Source organism: Amblyomma maculatum, chromosome 11 (genome assembly GCF_055883805.1).
Source record: "Amblyomma maculatum isolate TAMU_Amacu chromosome 11, ASM5588380v1, whole genome shotgun sequence".
NCBI classification, from domain to species: Eukaryota; Metazoa; Arthropoda; class Arachnida; order Ixodida; family Ixodidae; genus Amblyomma; species Amblyomma maculatum.
The window spans coordinates 46766662-46783469 of NC_139354.1; the positions used below are offsets into that span (position 1 = coordinate 46766662).

General features: G+C 44.3%; 1 protein-coding gene across 1 annotated transcript; it reads right to left on the reverse strand.

The window, feature by feature from the left end:
* Positions 1 to 2144: 2144 nt before the first annotated feature.
* LOC146173737 (uncharacterized) lies at positions 2145 to 16681 on the reverse strand. Its single transcript, XM_084583753.1, has 2 exons — positions 16221 to 16681; positions 2145 to 3508 (listed from the first exon to the last, which is right to left on the reverse strand). The coding sequence occupies exons 1-2, from the start codon at positions 16506 to 16508 to the stop codon at positions 2375 to 2377; spliced, it is 1422 nt and encodes a 473-aa protein (XP_084439879.1). The 5' UTR covers positions 16509 to 16681; the 3' UTR covers positions 2145 to 2374.
* Positions 16682 to 16808: the final 127 nt, after the last annotated feature.

Sequence of the window (16808 nt, forward strand, 5' to 3'; positions counted from 1 at the left end):
CCACTGATTGGGTGAGTCCGTTTGTTGCAGCAAGAAAAAAGGATGGGAAACTGCGCATATGTACTGACCCCAGACGAATTAACGAGTGCCTAAAGCCTTATCATTATCATTATCAAAAGCCTAAAACATTATCAAATGCCTAAGCGAGATGACATTGAGGCTGAGCTTGCCGGGGCCTCCTTTTTCTCTCGCATCGACGCGCATTCGAGGTTCCACCAAATCCCCGTAGATGAAGGTTCATCAAAGGTATGCACAATCGGAACACCCTTCGGACGCTACCGTTTCTTGCGACTTCCCTTCGGCATTGCTTCGGCGCCTGAGGTTTTCCAGAGAACTATGAATGAAATATTCGACCAGGCTCCAGGGGTCTGAATCTATGTCGATGACATATTGATATGGGGGAGCACAAGGGAAGAGCACGACACTCGCCTCCGCACAGCCTTGCAACTAGCCACACGTGAGCCATTCTGAAGCGACTTAACGGAAGATGACTCTGGCAGCGAAGACATTTCCCAGGAAAATGTGGTAGCGTCGCAGTCTACAATACAGCCCACTCAATTTGTGCCAATGCGATCCACCCGACAAAAGAGACAGCCCAATCGTCTTCACTACGACCAGAATTTCCAACAAGTGTCGCATATTGTGCTCTCAGACTTTTAAAGATTACACCGAGGAAGATGGAATGTATCAGTCGCGCATGCACTGTGGCTGTTATCATGCAGCCGCCTGTAGGCTATAAATACCAGCATGCAATCTCGAATAAACGCTCTTCTTCTTCTTGCTTCCACGCTGCTTGTTCGTTGTTGGACGCTGGAACATAAACAGTTTCACCACACGAGAAATTACAGCTGACATAACATTTGCGGGATATGGGGTTCATATTTCAGATAAGCCCGACAAAACTGTTAGCATGAAACAAAGTGTGTAAAGCATTTAGTTTGCAGCATAGAGAGTAATCGCTAGTGACTGCAATGCCAAACGAGGTAATAAATTAAAGAATTAAAAATAAGCGATAAAGCAGGAGAAAAAAGAATAAAATGTACCCTACTATTTCTACGTACAGTAAAGCATTTAAAGCTCGGAACAATATTTATTTTAATTCAAGCTGCACACTGTATTGGTACCGAGTGGGATGACAAAAAGCAGTAAGCTTCAGCGTACAGGATGCATTCTGAAACATGCCTAGGAAGGATCCATTGCGCGTGAGCGGACTGAGCCAACTGGGGGAAGGGGAAGGTGGGAGTGAATGTATTCACTGTGCTGCTGGTACTGACCCTAAAGGAAGAGCTGTCCACACTGTGAAACAAAGATCCACATGCAATGTTGATCTGAAACATGAATAACCATAGTAATAATAATTAATAATTGGTTCACAGGAAAGGCGCAGGAAAGGCAACGGCGATAAAGAAAAATGAACTCAGTGAAGCGGCTTTTGAGCCCATGCCGAGGCAAAGAATTCAGTTTTACTAGCCACTGCGTTAGACCACTGCATTGTTAGAGTAGCCAGTTTCTTCATGTGCTCTGCCAGTCTTGTGCTGCCCTTTAGATGAAGTCATCTCTTCTAACAGTGTTGCATTAAAGACTTTAACCAAGCCCCCTCTATTGTATTAAATGCCTAAAGCACCCTTAATATACTTTGTGAGTCATGGCAAGGCTTGGGAAAGCAAAACTAAATAAATCAAAACTTGGCTAAATTGGCAGTCACTATGCTGTTGCCATTCTGTTGCTACTACTGGTGGCTGATGATTGCTGACGCTGCATTTGTGTTGCCTCTTGTGTTTATGATGAGTATGCAGTGCCAGCAGTCATAACCCTTAAGTAACAAACTAGCCCGCATTCAAGTTTTACTGATTACTATTGGTGCTTGCGATGACGGTGCTGTGAGAAAGTAAAACAAAACAGCTAAACATGGCAAGGCATGGCACAGAAAAGCTAAATGAGTGCTAAATAATACTTTTGCATGTATATCCATGCTGAGGCAAACTGAACTGGAGCTAGTTTTTCTTTCACAATGCCGATGCTGATTTTCTGCAGACATGGACCTTTAATGTTGTCACATTAAAAAGCACTCATAAAAAATGATGACGCCACAAGTAAACATTAGTAACTGCTAATCAAATAGCATATTTTTATTAACAGTGCAGTCTTGTGTTGTGGCCAGGAAGACTCCTTGATTTCTTCTACTATTACCAAGGCAACAGACAGCCTCTTTCTGCCAGAAATATATTTAAATAGCAAATTTATTTTAAGAGTGCAGTCTTGTAATGGCCAGAAAGATTCCTTTATTTCTTCCAGCATTATCAAGAAAACAGAACAGCCTCTTTCAGTCCTACACACAAAACTAAATTGGTCCCCGAACTAATGGACGTGACACTTATAGACACAGCTGCCAACCAACACGAAGCTTGTTGCCTCTAACAAAGCCATCTCTCTGGAGATCTTCTAGGTAGAACAACTTCTCGGGAATATAAACAGGATGATTGCTTGAATTTCTTGGCTTTCCATAATACTTTGGAGAACGACAGTCGGTGGCAACCTGATTCTTAAGTATGGTGTTTTCATCAGGATGTGCGATACTCATCTTGATTTTGTACTCAAATGGCCAATGAACAACTTCGTCCATGTCACCTTTGTGTAGCGTTAAAGAAACATGCAAGGCTACGGAGCTACCGTCTCTCTTAAAGCCTACGCCAGGCGACAAATGGTAGCCCCGCAAGTACACCACCTCGGAATCAAAAAAAGAGGTACCTTCCCTCAGCGCTTGTTCTTGGAGGGACCTCACACCTGTCACAATAAAGTCACACCACGTTGTTTGCAACCTAGCAAGTCGGAGAATATTGGTGATGCAGCCCATCATCCAACCACCTTCTCTCCTTTCAGAACTGGCTTCAAGTCTAGCTGCAATCTGTGAAAGCTTTCCAGCAGTTTGCGTTCTGATGGCATATAACTCGTCTTGGAGCATTTTTTCGAAACGGCTTATTCCCATGAACATGAGGCTTACTGTGTCACTGTCACTGCGTGTCAAACCTTGCTTGATCTCAGCGTTTGATGCTACGAGTTGACACAAAGTTTCTTTCAGGCTCTCCTGATTTTGTACTCCATTTGCCAGTTCTTGCTTGAGAGTTTCTTTGAATGTGTTCATGTCATGCAAGATTTCATTCAGCCTGTCACCATGTGTGCTAATGTCAATAGTCATTCTCTCCAGAAAGCCCTCGAGTTCTCCTGCCTGCTTTTCAAAGGCTTCCCTGAAAGAGTTGGGATATGCACTTCCATCTGAAAATGCGGTGTCGTCCTTGGATTCATCCTGGTCTCGAACTTCCCATGCAGGACTTGTCACCGAGCCACATGCGCTCGATCTGAGGTGGGTGTACACGTCCCGGCAAGGAACGCTGGTTGAGCACTTGGGGCAGGTGGTAGAGTGATGCACGCATTCAGAGTGGAAATGCTGGGTGATCATGGAAGCGGCTGCCACATGCGGACAACCCTTTTCTGCATTCCAGCACTTGACCTGAAAGACAAGAGGATATCGAAATTCCACTTACTTAACGAAAAACGCAGTTGATAATTTTGCTTGCCACAGTAAATTACCCTGTGAGTTAACATCAGGCCTTGGTTTTGTGTAGGAACAGATGATATTGCATATATTCCTGTACTGTAAAGTTAAAAGCAGAATGCAGCAATGCATGAAGTCCACAGATATGGTTACGTTCTTACTTCATGCACAGGCACTCACTTCGAGTCCTGACAAATAATATATGACATGAATTATAGTGCTATGCTCCTACGTTCTGTGCCTGGTCATGCAGTTTGTACTTTAAAGCAGGGGACAAGTGCGAAAGTTTGACCGGCACACTGCACCGATTACCACTTGCGAACTGCTGGCACAGTGCAAGCAGGCAAACATGGGGCAGAAAGCGCAGCCGAAAGTACAGAAAGTACACTAAGAGAACATTGGTTTGCGTCATTCAGTTTGCATCGGCGGTGTAGCGAGAGCCCTCTGTGGCGGCATGCCAGCCCCAAGAGACGAAATTTTAAATCTATGTGCACTGTGCTCTTTTTTCTTTCAGGAGAGAAAATTTTGTCGTTGCCATCATCAGTTTCGGTGCTGCCCTGCGTAAAAGGGAGTGCTTGCTCCGAATTTTATAGTATGCATAACAGCCCAAGATGTGTGAACCAATCCTGACTCGGCAGAAGTCTCTGTGCTAATGTCAGTTGAAACTACTCATCTATGCAAAAGGAAAGAGCTGGAAAGCAGCTTATTTTCCTGAATGTGGATCCCATGTGCATGTAAGCAGCTGCTTGCCAACAGGTCTTTACCACGTAAAAGTCGGATTTTAGATGCAGACACACAAACATTGTGTTTAAACAATAAGGAAAGAATAGATGAAAAGCGCATTTGCACTCCCTATATTTATTCTTTGAATGCATGTGAGTCTCAAAATGCTGAAGGAAATATCGGACTATGCATGTGGGCCCACTATGTTTGACCAAGCAATCATTTAAAGAGTGCATTTGTATCCATGTCACCGGCACTGGTATATCTAATAAGAAATCCAATAAGAAGAATATTAGTAACTCTAAAAAGAAAATATTAGTCACAGTTTAGACTAAAGAACCAATTCAGCACTCCAGTGGAGCAAAATAACCAGCAATATGCATGTGTCACATTTTCAGAAGTCCTCTTCTCCCGCACTGCTGTGCTTCCAATTACAAGAGCGTAGACTGTTCAGGAGATAGCATACATGGTGCTCTTTCATCACACCACAGTCCTTCTAGCCACACTTTTACCAAACTTTTAATCTGTTCGAGCTCAAATTTCAATAAAAGGATGAACCAATTGATAATTCTGGTTCAAGTTACATGCCAATAAGGTTCTTGCTTGAATTGTTCACAATTAATCCTTGCATCCTTATATGTGGCAATGGCACACGAAAACGGCCAAGTTCCACAGCAGTGGAGGCCACAGCACAACTCCCACCCATTGCAGAAACGAATGCTCCGCCGTGATGCACAGGTGTCCGCATATGGGCGAGAGACGGCGAAAGTACAGTGGCTACGACAAAAGTTTAGGGGTGAATCTTGACTGAATCAGACAAGTGTACCAGTAAAATAAAACTTCCCACTGCATGTCACCTTGCAATGAAATTTGAGCATAAACAAGAAGAGTTAGGCCATCAGGATTTTGTTTCCTTGTGCCCCGAATGAAGCAAAAGTCTAGTTGCAAGCTGGTGTAGCCCAACTCGATCTGTACGCATGGCGCTTTGCATCAAATGTGCCTGAGGAGGCGTAAAGCGTGTGACAACAAAAACAGGATCGAAAAAATTAAAGAGCACTGCAGAATCTGCATTGGAGTAGTGCGAAAGCATGAACGCTGCTGTTGGTTGCTTCTAGTTGCTTAACTTCTTGTTTACCCATTTTAGTCTTCGATACTTTCAAATTGTGCACCAATCCCTTCCTATGCCCTTTTTCGGCTCTATTTCCGGTTGCGTGACGTCAAGACATCACCATAATTGACTGCCTTAACTACTTCAGTCTTTGGTACTTTCAAATTGGCACCAATTCCTTCCTATGCCCTTTTTTGGCTCTACTTATGGTTTCATGATGTCACATCCTTGACATCACCTTAACTGACTGATTTAGTTAACTATTTTAGTATTTGATACATTTATGGTGCCAAGCCATTGACTAATGAGACCGTTTTCGTTTTACTTTTAATTTTTTTGCACCTAATTACCTAATTAACTTATTGGCCTAATTATTTTTTCAGACATTATGTCCCCCTCTATTGATTGACACGACTCATTAACCTCCACCACTTCTCAATTACAACTACTGCAGACACAATTTTGCCTGTTCCGCCTCTAATTATTTCCATAATTAACTTATTAGCCTAATTATTTTTTCAGACAACATTGCATCACCCGCTATTGATTGACACCACTCATTAACCTCTATCACTTCCCAATTACTCACAACTGCTGCGGACATCTTTCTGTAGTTATTTTATTACATTATTTTACATTTTTCTGTAATTAATTACCTAATTACTTATTGGCCTAATTATTTTTTTGGACATAACATTATATCACCCTCTATCCATTGACACCACTCATTAACCTCTACCGCTTCTAAATTACAACTGCCACGGACACAATTTTGCTGATGCGGTCTGCGGACAGAAATCTGTGAACATAGCGAAGTAATGCTTTTGCATTATTAAAACTTGTCGAATGACGCACAGTTGCAGAATGCGAGCAGAGCAAGAGATAAACCTGCTCAGCTAAGGTGCCCAATGTAGCAAGCACATGACAGTCATTATGGAACCACTGTGTTTGTATACAAAGACAAAGACACATACAATTGTGCTGTCTCTCGTCATATCCCTGACTTCATCTAGAAGCGCTGTGGTTCCACAATGAATGACAGAAACCAATGAGCCAAGGAAAATACCATGTTATCTAGAAGTGCTGCAGTTCCACAATGAATGATGGAAACCAATCAGCCTAGGAACATACCATGTCATCTAGAAGCACTGTAGTTCCACAATAAATGACAGAAACCAATCAACCTAGGAACATACCATGCTTAGAAGCACTGTGGTTCCACAATGAATGACAAACCAATCAGCCTAGGAACATACCATGCAAACACATCTTGTAACTACCCCAATCAGCCTAGGAACATACCATGTCATCTAGAAGCGCTGTGGTTCCACAATGAATGACATACCCCATTAAGCCTAGGATCATACCATGCAAACACATGTTGAAACTACCCCAATCAGCCTAGCAACATACAATGTCATCTAGAAGCACTTTGGTTCCACAATGAATGACAAACCAATCAGCCTAGGAACCTACCACACAAACACATCTTGTAATTACTCCAATCAGGGCTTGGAACATACCATGTCGTCTAGAAGCACTGTGGTTCCACACGAATGACATAAACCAATCAGCCTAGGAACATACCACATCATCTAGAAGCACTGTGGTTCTACAATGAATGATGGAAACCAATAAGCATAGAAACATACCATGCAATCACATCTTGTAACTACCCCAATCAGTCTAGGAACATACCATGTCATCTAGAAGCAATGTGGTTCCACAATGAATGACGGAAACCAATCAACCTAGGAACATACCATGTAGTCTAGAAGCGCTGTGGTTCCACAATGAATGACAGAAACCAATCAGCCTAGGAACATACTATGTCATCTAAAAGTGCTGTGGTTCCACAATGAGACAAACCAATCAGCCTAGGAACATATAATTCAAACACATCTTGTAACTACCCCAATCAACCTAGGAACATACCATGCCATCTAGAAGTGCTGTGGTTCCACAATGGTCATAAACCAATCAGCCTAGGAACATACCTTGCAAACACATTTTGTAACTATCCCAATCAGCCTAGGAGCATACCATGTCATCTAAATGCACTGAGGTTCCACAATGAATGACAGAAACCAATCAGCCTAGGAACATACCATGCAAACACATTTTGTAACTACCCCAATCAGCCTAGGAACATACCATGTCGTCTAGAAGCGCTGTGGTTCCACAATGAATGATGGAAACCAATCAGCCTAAGAACATACTATGTCGTCTAGAAGCGCTGTGGTTCCACAATGATGCATTCCGCAATGAATGACAAAATCCAATCAGGCTAGGAATATACAATGGAACATATAGGAACAACACTACCCCAATCAACCTAGGAACATACCATGCTGTCTAGAAGTGCTGTGGTTCCACAATGAATGACATAAACCAGCCTAGGAACATACCTTGCAAACACATCTTGTAACTACCCCAATCAGCCTAGCAACGTACCATGTCATCAGAAGCACTGTGGTTCCACAATGAATGACATAAACCAATCAGCCTAGGAATATACTATGCAAACACATCTTGTAACTACTCCAATCAGCTTAGGAACATAGCATGTCGTCTAGGAGCGCTGTGGTTCCACAAGAATGACATAAACCAATCAGCCTAGGAACATACCATGTCATCTAGAAGCATTGTGGTTCCACAATGAACGACGGAAACCAATCAGCCTAGGAACATACCATGTCGTCTAGAAGCATTGTGGTTCCACAATGAATGACGGAAACCAATCATCCTAGGAACATACCATGTCGTCTAGAAGTGCTGTGGTTCCACAATGAATGACAGAAACCAATCAGCCTAGGAACATACCATGTAAACACATCTTGTAACTACTGTCATCGCCGCGAACATACTCAGGCTCGCCCCTTCCCTAATAGCATTTTCAGCACTGGCTGTGTGGGAATACAAGGTCTCAAGGTGTAGGAAAAATTGCAGGGAAAATAAAAAGAGTGCGTGCTGCCAGTGGGGGTGCGAATACTGCATCATGTGGAAAGGAGTGACGGTCTCTAGTCTATCGCAAATGCATGTGTACGAGATCGTAGGTTCGAGCACAGTTAGAAATTAAGCAGTGTGGGGTAGGTGGGCTTGCTTTGAGAGAATATAAAAGTCCACCAAATCGGGGGCACAATATGAGCTGGGATCGACTTCATTTGAAGATGGGGAGGTTAGGGCAAGGCTGCTGGGAAGGTCATTCCTGTCGCGAGCTGTGTGCAAGAAAAAGACTTTTGGAATGTAGTAGTGCGGGCACGATGCGGGATGACGCTGTTAGAATGGCATTTGTGGGATGTTTGACATTCCGTTTGGATGAGCTGGCTGTCACGAGGTGAACTATGAAAAACATTGTGATAAAGCAGAAGCATGAAATTAGGCGATGAGAAGCAAGAGAAGGAAGTTGAAGCTTTAATGTGGATATGCTAGAATATTTTGAGTATTTTGAAAGGATAAAGCGAGTAGCACGGTCCTGTAAGATTCAAAAGCTGTGATGAGGTTAGTTTGGTGAGGATCAAAGATAGCGCTAGCGTATTCAAGTGTAGGCCGCACAAGTGTTTGTAAGTTAATAGTCTTAAGAAAGAAGGAGCCACGCATAGATTACGACAAAGGTAGCCAATTGTTCGGTTAGATGAATTTATTATGTGGTTGACGTGGTACGTCCATGATAAATCACTAGTGAGGTTAATACCAAGATATTTAAAAGAGTTAGTGGAAGTAACGGCAGAATCAATAATTTTATAAGCATGCGGAGTAAATTTTTGCGGCGATGGAAAGTAGTACTGTCTTTGTAGTGTTAGAGACATTAGCCAGGTTGAGCACCATTGGTGTATGCTATTAAGGTCATTTTGAAGGACAGAAGTGTTGTCGGTGATGGCAAGAAACTGGAGTTGTCTGCAGCTGTATTTGTTGTGACGAGCAGGTCAGCCAATTCGTCAGTTCTTCAGTACTGGACGCTGAGAATGGTGATTCAAGGAGGTCATCCTAATTTTCCTATCACCACCGGAAACGCAGACCACCTTGAACAGAGTAGCTGACACTCGTCGCTTCAAGATATGCGAGTGCTTCAGCGGTGCATTCTTACTTTATAGCGGTTACTCAATGGTACTAATCAGGCATCCAGAGGGCCCAGCACCTACAGAATGGTTTGGTTTGTGGGGTTTAGCATCCCAAAGCAACTCAGGCTATGGGAGATGCCGTAGTGGAGGACTCCGGAAACTTCGGCCACCTGGGATTCTTTCACATGCACTGAAATCGTACAGCACACAGGCGCTTTGCTTTTCGCCTCCATCGAAAAGTGGCCGCAGAGTCCGGGATTCGATCCCGCATCCTTTGGAACAGTAGTCCAGCGCCGTATTCACTGTGCCACCCCAGCGGGGCTTCCTACAGAATGTTTACATCTATTATCAAAGCCAGCACAGAATGAATGAACTGTAAATTGCTTTTGCCAAGTGAGTTTTAGAAGGTTATATTCTTGGACAAAATTTCGCCTTGGGGACCTTTTCCTAGGAGACTCTTCCTCAGGGGCATTTTCTTCCGGGGACTTTTTTCCCGGCGCCAAATCTCCCAGGAACATTCTTTCCGGGGACGTTTTTACCTACACCTATCAAACAATTCATCTCAGCGAGATCTATGGGAAATTAAATCGCAATGAATAACAGCTTAAGCTCTTGCAGTTCAACACCTGTCGGTGGTGGCTGCATTTGTGTGTGTGTGTTGGTGGGGGTACTAAAGGTCTATTCAGTGAACACTTACCAGTCACAAAGGGCATGCGACCGGCTGTCGCATGCGACCAGAGCCGCGCAGCGCGACCGATGTTCACACCTGCAAATGCAACCTGCAGGCCACTTTCCACATCTTGTCTATCTTGACTATTCACCACATAGAATAAAGGCCCGATCACACTTGACTCGTGAAGGTCGTGCGACTATTGCAAATGGCCACACTGGTCGAATGGCGACAGTTGCAGGCCGCTCGACCTCTGCTCGATTTTCCAGATTTGCAGCTGGTCGCAAACCGGCAACTAATCAGCAGCTCAGCTGAGTGAACGTAAGTTAGCTTTACTCTAGGGCCATGTTTTTATTACACAAGGTCATAATAAAAGACATAGTATATGGCCTTGTACTGTGCGTATAACCTTGCAGCAGTTTGAGAAACACTACAGAAGCTTGGCTCGCTTCCTGGCTGCCTTTACTTGTATGCTGGAGCTCTGATGCTGTTGAACGAACTTGGAATAAAAATACATACGAGTAGTCCAATAGAATTTGATCCCGCGAGCACTCAGCTCTTTGTAATGAATGCTGCATCCTACTTTAACCAGAGCCATTTTAGAAAGTTTCTCTGAAATAGACCAAAGCAGATCTCCGAAAACCTCATTAGTCTTCACCTTTTCTTCAAAGACACATTTGATTGCATTGATCATGCTGGACAAAGTACCCGATGGATGCTGCAGAGCACCAGGCTTGAATGACCTCATTTTGGTCAGTATAGCTGCTGGCGGCACATGCTGCGTTGACACACAGGTCATCAGGCAATCATCACAAATACTGAACTTGTGGAATTTCTTAATAATGTACCCTGCAAGATAATACAGGGCACTCTCTTTCGCAGTGGGGCGGCTGTAACTGTGCTGGAGCCTGTCGTCAGTCGTTGGTTCTTGCCAGTCAATCTGACTGATAATCTTTCTCAGCTCTTCCTCACAGGCTTGTTTCCTGGAAAGTGCGTCCAGCCTCATGCTGTTTAAGTTTTCGTCAACCGCAAGAAGGACTGGGTCCACTTCACCTGTGCAGTTGCCTTTTATGGCCACCTTGAGAGGTGTGTAGAGGCTAAGAAGTCTAAAAATTTGTCCAAAGTGAGTAATTGTGGGGTGATCTTCGTGACCTTCAAAACATTTCACAGCTCCAAAGAAGCGCTAGAAATAAAAAAAAAAATTTTTAGACATGTAGATTAGAAGTACACGCGATTGTGCATCTTACAAAGCAATGACCAAAAGTTAGAACAGTACTGAAAACAAAGAACGTACATGCAAGCTAATTAGCTTGAAAACACCAGATTGGTTTGGATGCAAGAATTTCTAAATCATTGTGTTTTTCATGATATCAGTGGCACTTAGCTTTTAGTGGTTGTACACAAGATATCCAAAAGAAAAAGGCATTTCTACACATACCTCTAAGGGGTCCCGAGTTAGTTTCACAGTGAGCACATATGGAACATTCTGATTATGGAGAAGAGCAATTATATCCAAGACTGACAACAGTGTCACTCTGAGAGACTCCATATGAAGCAAACATTCTAGTGTTTTGTGCAATGCTGCTCCTCTCAGTGGCATCAAGCATTTCAAGAAAGTCTTTAATTACCTGCAATAAAGGTATGTTTGTTATAATAATTCCCTTTTACAAGATGTAAGCGGGAAATTCAAGCTTGCCTCACCTTGATTTTAGGAGAACCTTTCCGAATGCCTTCAGTAGGACACCTTGCATTGAGCGCGTCAAACAAGTCGTTCATACGGAGAGTAACACTCTCTGTGCCCACTGTATCATGGAACTCTGGGTGGCGATGTTCTCGATAAAACTTCATGCCAATGGCCACGCTCCTGCTAAACAACTGAAATTAGAACATAAAAATATGATGTCTCCAGATGCATGACGAACTGAGTAAATAATGCCTTTTGTATATGGTAAGAGACTATGTGACAGGCATAAAAAGGTACTGGTACCATACCTGAGTTGCCAGTCAGACATTCATTTTCTCCAGCTTCCTCGGATTTACATGAAATGCAGTGAGTTTTGGTACAATCTTTAACTGCTTGTCCTTTTCAGTGTTGTGAAGTAGCCGATAATGACCAAAGTTTATCAGATCTGAGCCAGCCAGTGAAAAGTAAAGTATTAAAACCGTTCAGGACAGCAATGCTAAATAGTATGCGGTAATGTGAATAAGTTATTAAGAAAATAAATATATCATACCTTTGCAAAAGTGTGAGTCAACAGGTTATTTTGCACACACTTCCCAATGTGAGGCGCATCGCACAGGAAATGCAGAAAACGTTCATCTTCGAGTGAAGGGCGAGGAATCTTGTTTACCATTTTATCAATATTTCCTGAGACGCCTACATGTGTCCACATTGACCTGTTATTGCCACCTCCGTCACTGACTACTGCAATAATTGAAGCACCATGCTGATCCAGCTGCAGCACTGATTCCAATATTAACTTCACCAGAATAAAGCTAGGAGCAGCCTCTCTAGTTGCAAAACTTGCAACTGGCTGCACCCACTTATGAAAGAGCGGCACAAACATAATCACCAGAGCTGTGGGCTGCTGCCACAGCTCTGCCTTGTGCTGTCATAGTTCTAAAGTCAATGAAGCCATCAAATTTATATGTTCACATTGAATTCAACTGACTGTCTCAGCTTGACTTCATCTAGTATAAGTGTGCCAAGCCTCTCAACAATTGATTTGTCTTTGAAGAACGTTTGGATTGTCTTCAGGGCAACCTCCTTGCATCCATAGTTGGTTGGCACTCCTGAAATAATCTGACTTAGTCGGCTGCAAGTTGGTAAGGGGAGCAGTTTCATATTCCGGATCATGTTGTAGGCTTTTGGACTTGCTATCTAGAGGAGCAGGCAGTTCAATGACCATGTTATGGAGTATCTCACCCCTCTAGGACTCTTTGCTTGCAACTGCTTAAGTAATGTTTGAAATGCCAGCTGCTGAAGAGGAGGGAGTGAACTCAATGCCTTGTTAATCGAGTTGGTTTTTTCAACTGTGAGCTGATTTTTCAATTCCTTGATGTTTTGCATGAAGAAAACGTTTTTTGCTGTAGCTCTCATAAGCTTTTTCTGTAAATTCCTCACTTTGTTGTGTCTTCGGGCAATTCCACTTCGTTGTCGCGTGTCTTCTCTCAGGAGCCTTTTTTTGCGAACCCGGCAGGACGCACACACAGGCTGTGGTGACAGCACCTTGAACTTAGATGAACTGCAGTGGCTGCAAGGGCCTCGACATCCCTCACAAACATGAAGCTTGTCAACTTTTCTCAGGAAAGCCGCCAGGTCATCCGGCGAGAGGACGGTCACACTCGAGAAAGCTGTCGCTGCACGACCGTAGGCGCTTGCCGTAGCCAACATGTCACTGCTTACGACAACACATTTTTCAATTTGCAATGCGTTCTCTGCAAGTTTCAAAGAGAAAAATGCAATAAGCTCAACGTTACTGTCGCGAAGCGTTATCACTCGCCAGTGGGGAGGCAACTGAATACATTTCAGGTCGTCAATAGTTGGCAAATCAAGGCCGGGAGACCCCAAAAAGAAGAGCTCATCTTGAGATTTTTCAACGTCGCCTCGATGTTCTTCATGAGCTTTATGCGCCACCATAGTGTTTCCTCGCCTTTCCCTGCGCCTTTTTTCTGGTGATTTTGATAGGTATGACGGCAGGCTGGGAAAAACCTTCGGGAAGGCATTCTTGGTAAGGCTCCACTTACCACGAGGAATTTCTACCGTTTTGCCCTCGATTATGTAAACGTAAGTTTTCTGGATATCTTGATCGTGGAAATGAAGGTCGCACACTCGTGACTTCGCTGAAAGGTTCTTGTCTGCACGTGGAACAGCTCTATTCCATGCGGCGAGAAGTCCTTCATCGCTCGGAGCGAAAAAGAAATGCCAGTGTGAGCTGCTTGTATCTTTCCGATAACCATTCGTGCAGCCGGGCACGCAGCACGTCGGCATAGTTCCACTGTGCGTATATTATGCCGCACAAACCACAAAATCATCACATTGTGTAGAACAGCGCGAAAAAGAACCGACAGGGACGAAGGAAGACGACAAGATGAGCGCTGACTTTCAACTGACAAGTTTATTGCATGCCTGCATCTATATATATGAATACGTTCACACAATAAAAGAAACAAGAACAACTAAACAAACACCGGAAAGTGGAAGAATGCAATCGAACCATGTGTCATCCAGAAATTTCACAACGCATCATTTTCTCGTGTCACCAGACAGTTCGGGAGATTTTAGAAGCAAAAGAAATCAACAGGATAAAGGAAACTTGTATCAGCAGCCCGTCTATAGCTTTATCGGAACGTGAAGTAAGATTCATGAACACGAGAAAATGATGCGTCGTGAAATTTCTGGATGACACATGGTTCGATTGCATTCTTCCACTTTCCGGTGTTTGTTTAGTTGTTCTTGTTTCTTTTATTGTGTGAACGTATTCATATATATGGATGCAGGCATGCAATAAACTTGTCAGTTGAAAGTCAGCGCTTGTCTTGTCGTCTTCCTTCGTCCCTGTCGTTTTTTTTCGCGCTGTTCTACACAATGGATTACCAACATGCCCAAGCTTCTGTTTTAACGTTTTAAAATCATCACACTCCCACCGAACACACGAAAAAACTCCACGACTTGACTGAACGCCGCGGCTTCGATGACTACGAGACTAGGTTGACTGCCTTGCCCGGCGTTGGGAGCCTCTTAGAGCTAGAGCCTGCTGCGACTGCAGCGCCACCGATTGGCATGCGTGGTTCGCAGTCCCACGCATAACACCGCAGTTTGAAAACTAACCTAGCCTAGTTACATTGGTTGGCCCAGCCTGGCGACAGAAGCACCACCGCATCGTGCTTACGTCACAGATCGGTGTTGGTCTATAGACCCTATTCACTATCAGGTTGAGCAGGCGGTGGTTGTGGCAACTCTGTATTGCGGAGACGCCATAAGGTTGGGCGGTTCGAAACTAAAAAGTGTCTACCAGTGTCCTCCTTGCTGCACGCCACTCATTTGTTGGATACTTGTGACGCTGTTTGAAATGCCGTCCAACCAGAGCTCGGATTTCACCGACGCCGTACCTGATTCGCCGTAGGCCCTCTCTCTCTCTTTCTCCCTCTCTCATGTTGCGTTAAGCGTTCTATGGTTGCCAGGAAGGCTGCAATGACGTCACGTGAATAAGCTCTATACCTCCAATGGTTTTTTGCTAAACTAGTGTAACTGGTGTACGTTAAAAAAATGGTTCTACAGCGCGTTGCACAATTAGAGGCGCAATGTAGAATGCTTTTCCCAGCTAAACCGTGAAATCCTCGCAGTTAAAATTTTGCACAGAAAGGGCATTTTGTCGCTAGTATTTTTTGATACAAAATTTGTTAGAGGTACTTGCCTGATTCGATCAAAAGAAGTCAGTTGTTCCCATCTTATGCGGCGGCGATGACCGCTGCCTCAGCAATGTACTGGTGGCGCCACCTCATGCTGCTACAACTCTGTAGGAGGTAACGTTTCTGGCAGAAGGTTTGAGTTGTTGTAAGCAGCATGAGGTGGCGCCACCAGTACCATCGCTGGGGCAGCGGCTCGTCTGGCGTCGTCGCCGCCGCATAAGATGGGAACGTCTGACTTCTTTTGATCGAATCAGGCAAATACCCAAAACAAATTTGGTATAAAAAAATACTAGCAACAAAATACCATTTCTGTGCAAAATGCCGCGGGTTAGCTGGGAGAAGCATTTTACATCGCACCTCTAATTGCGCAACACGCTATACTATGAGGTGAACAGCCAAGATAGACAAGATCTGGAAAGCGACTCGTATGTCGCATTTGCAAGTGTGAACATCGGTCAACAGCGCGGCTTGTCGCATGCGACAGCCGGTCGCACACCCGCCGCGACTTCAGCTGAGCCGCTGATCTGTTCAGTCGCAAAGCTGGAAAATCGTGGTCGAACGACCTGCCACTGTCGCTTTTTGACCAATGCGACCATTTACGACAGTCGCTTTTCGACCAATACGGTCGCACGACCTCCGTGAGTCGCTGAAAAAAATAATTAATAACAAGGCTGAAAGTGTCTGGCGACTAACCTCTCTTTTCAGTAGCTGATCTAGAGGAAAGTCCTTCCAGTCGACGTCGCCTTCATCGTGCCACTCACAGCCGTCGAGCGGACAAACGCGAGTTTCTTCCTGGGTGCATTGCTCGTAGCAGGACTCGCAGAGCACATGCATGCAAGGCACCAACGCGGTCTTCTTGCGTACTAGTCCGCAGGCGCTGCACACCTTGTTCGGTGGGATGGCGTTGACAAAACTCAGAGGCCTCCAATCAAGCTCCGGGCAGAAGCCGACGAGCGTGTAATGGGCAGTTTTGGGAGGCATTGCACTTAGCGCGTCAGTCCTGCAGCTATAAAATATTGTTGCTGTTCACCGATGTATTCGAACTTGCTGAATCGAATACCTGCCGGCACGCACACGCTGTGATGACAGCGTACAGCGTTTCAATTCAGCGGCGCGCGCTCGCGCATGCTCGCGGGAGCTCCAGACCGGCCGTGTTTGTTTACTTTCACTTTGGACATTCGCCGGACCGGGACGCGATCTTCTGTACACCGAAACACAATAAAAAAAATACAAAAGGCTTTTTTATAATTTTGCTTATAATTTATTTCAAACCCAGGAGCC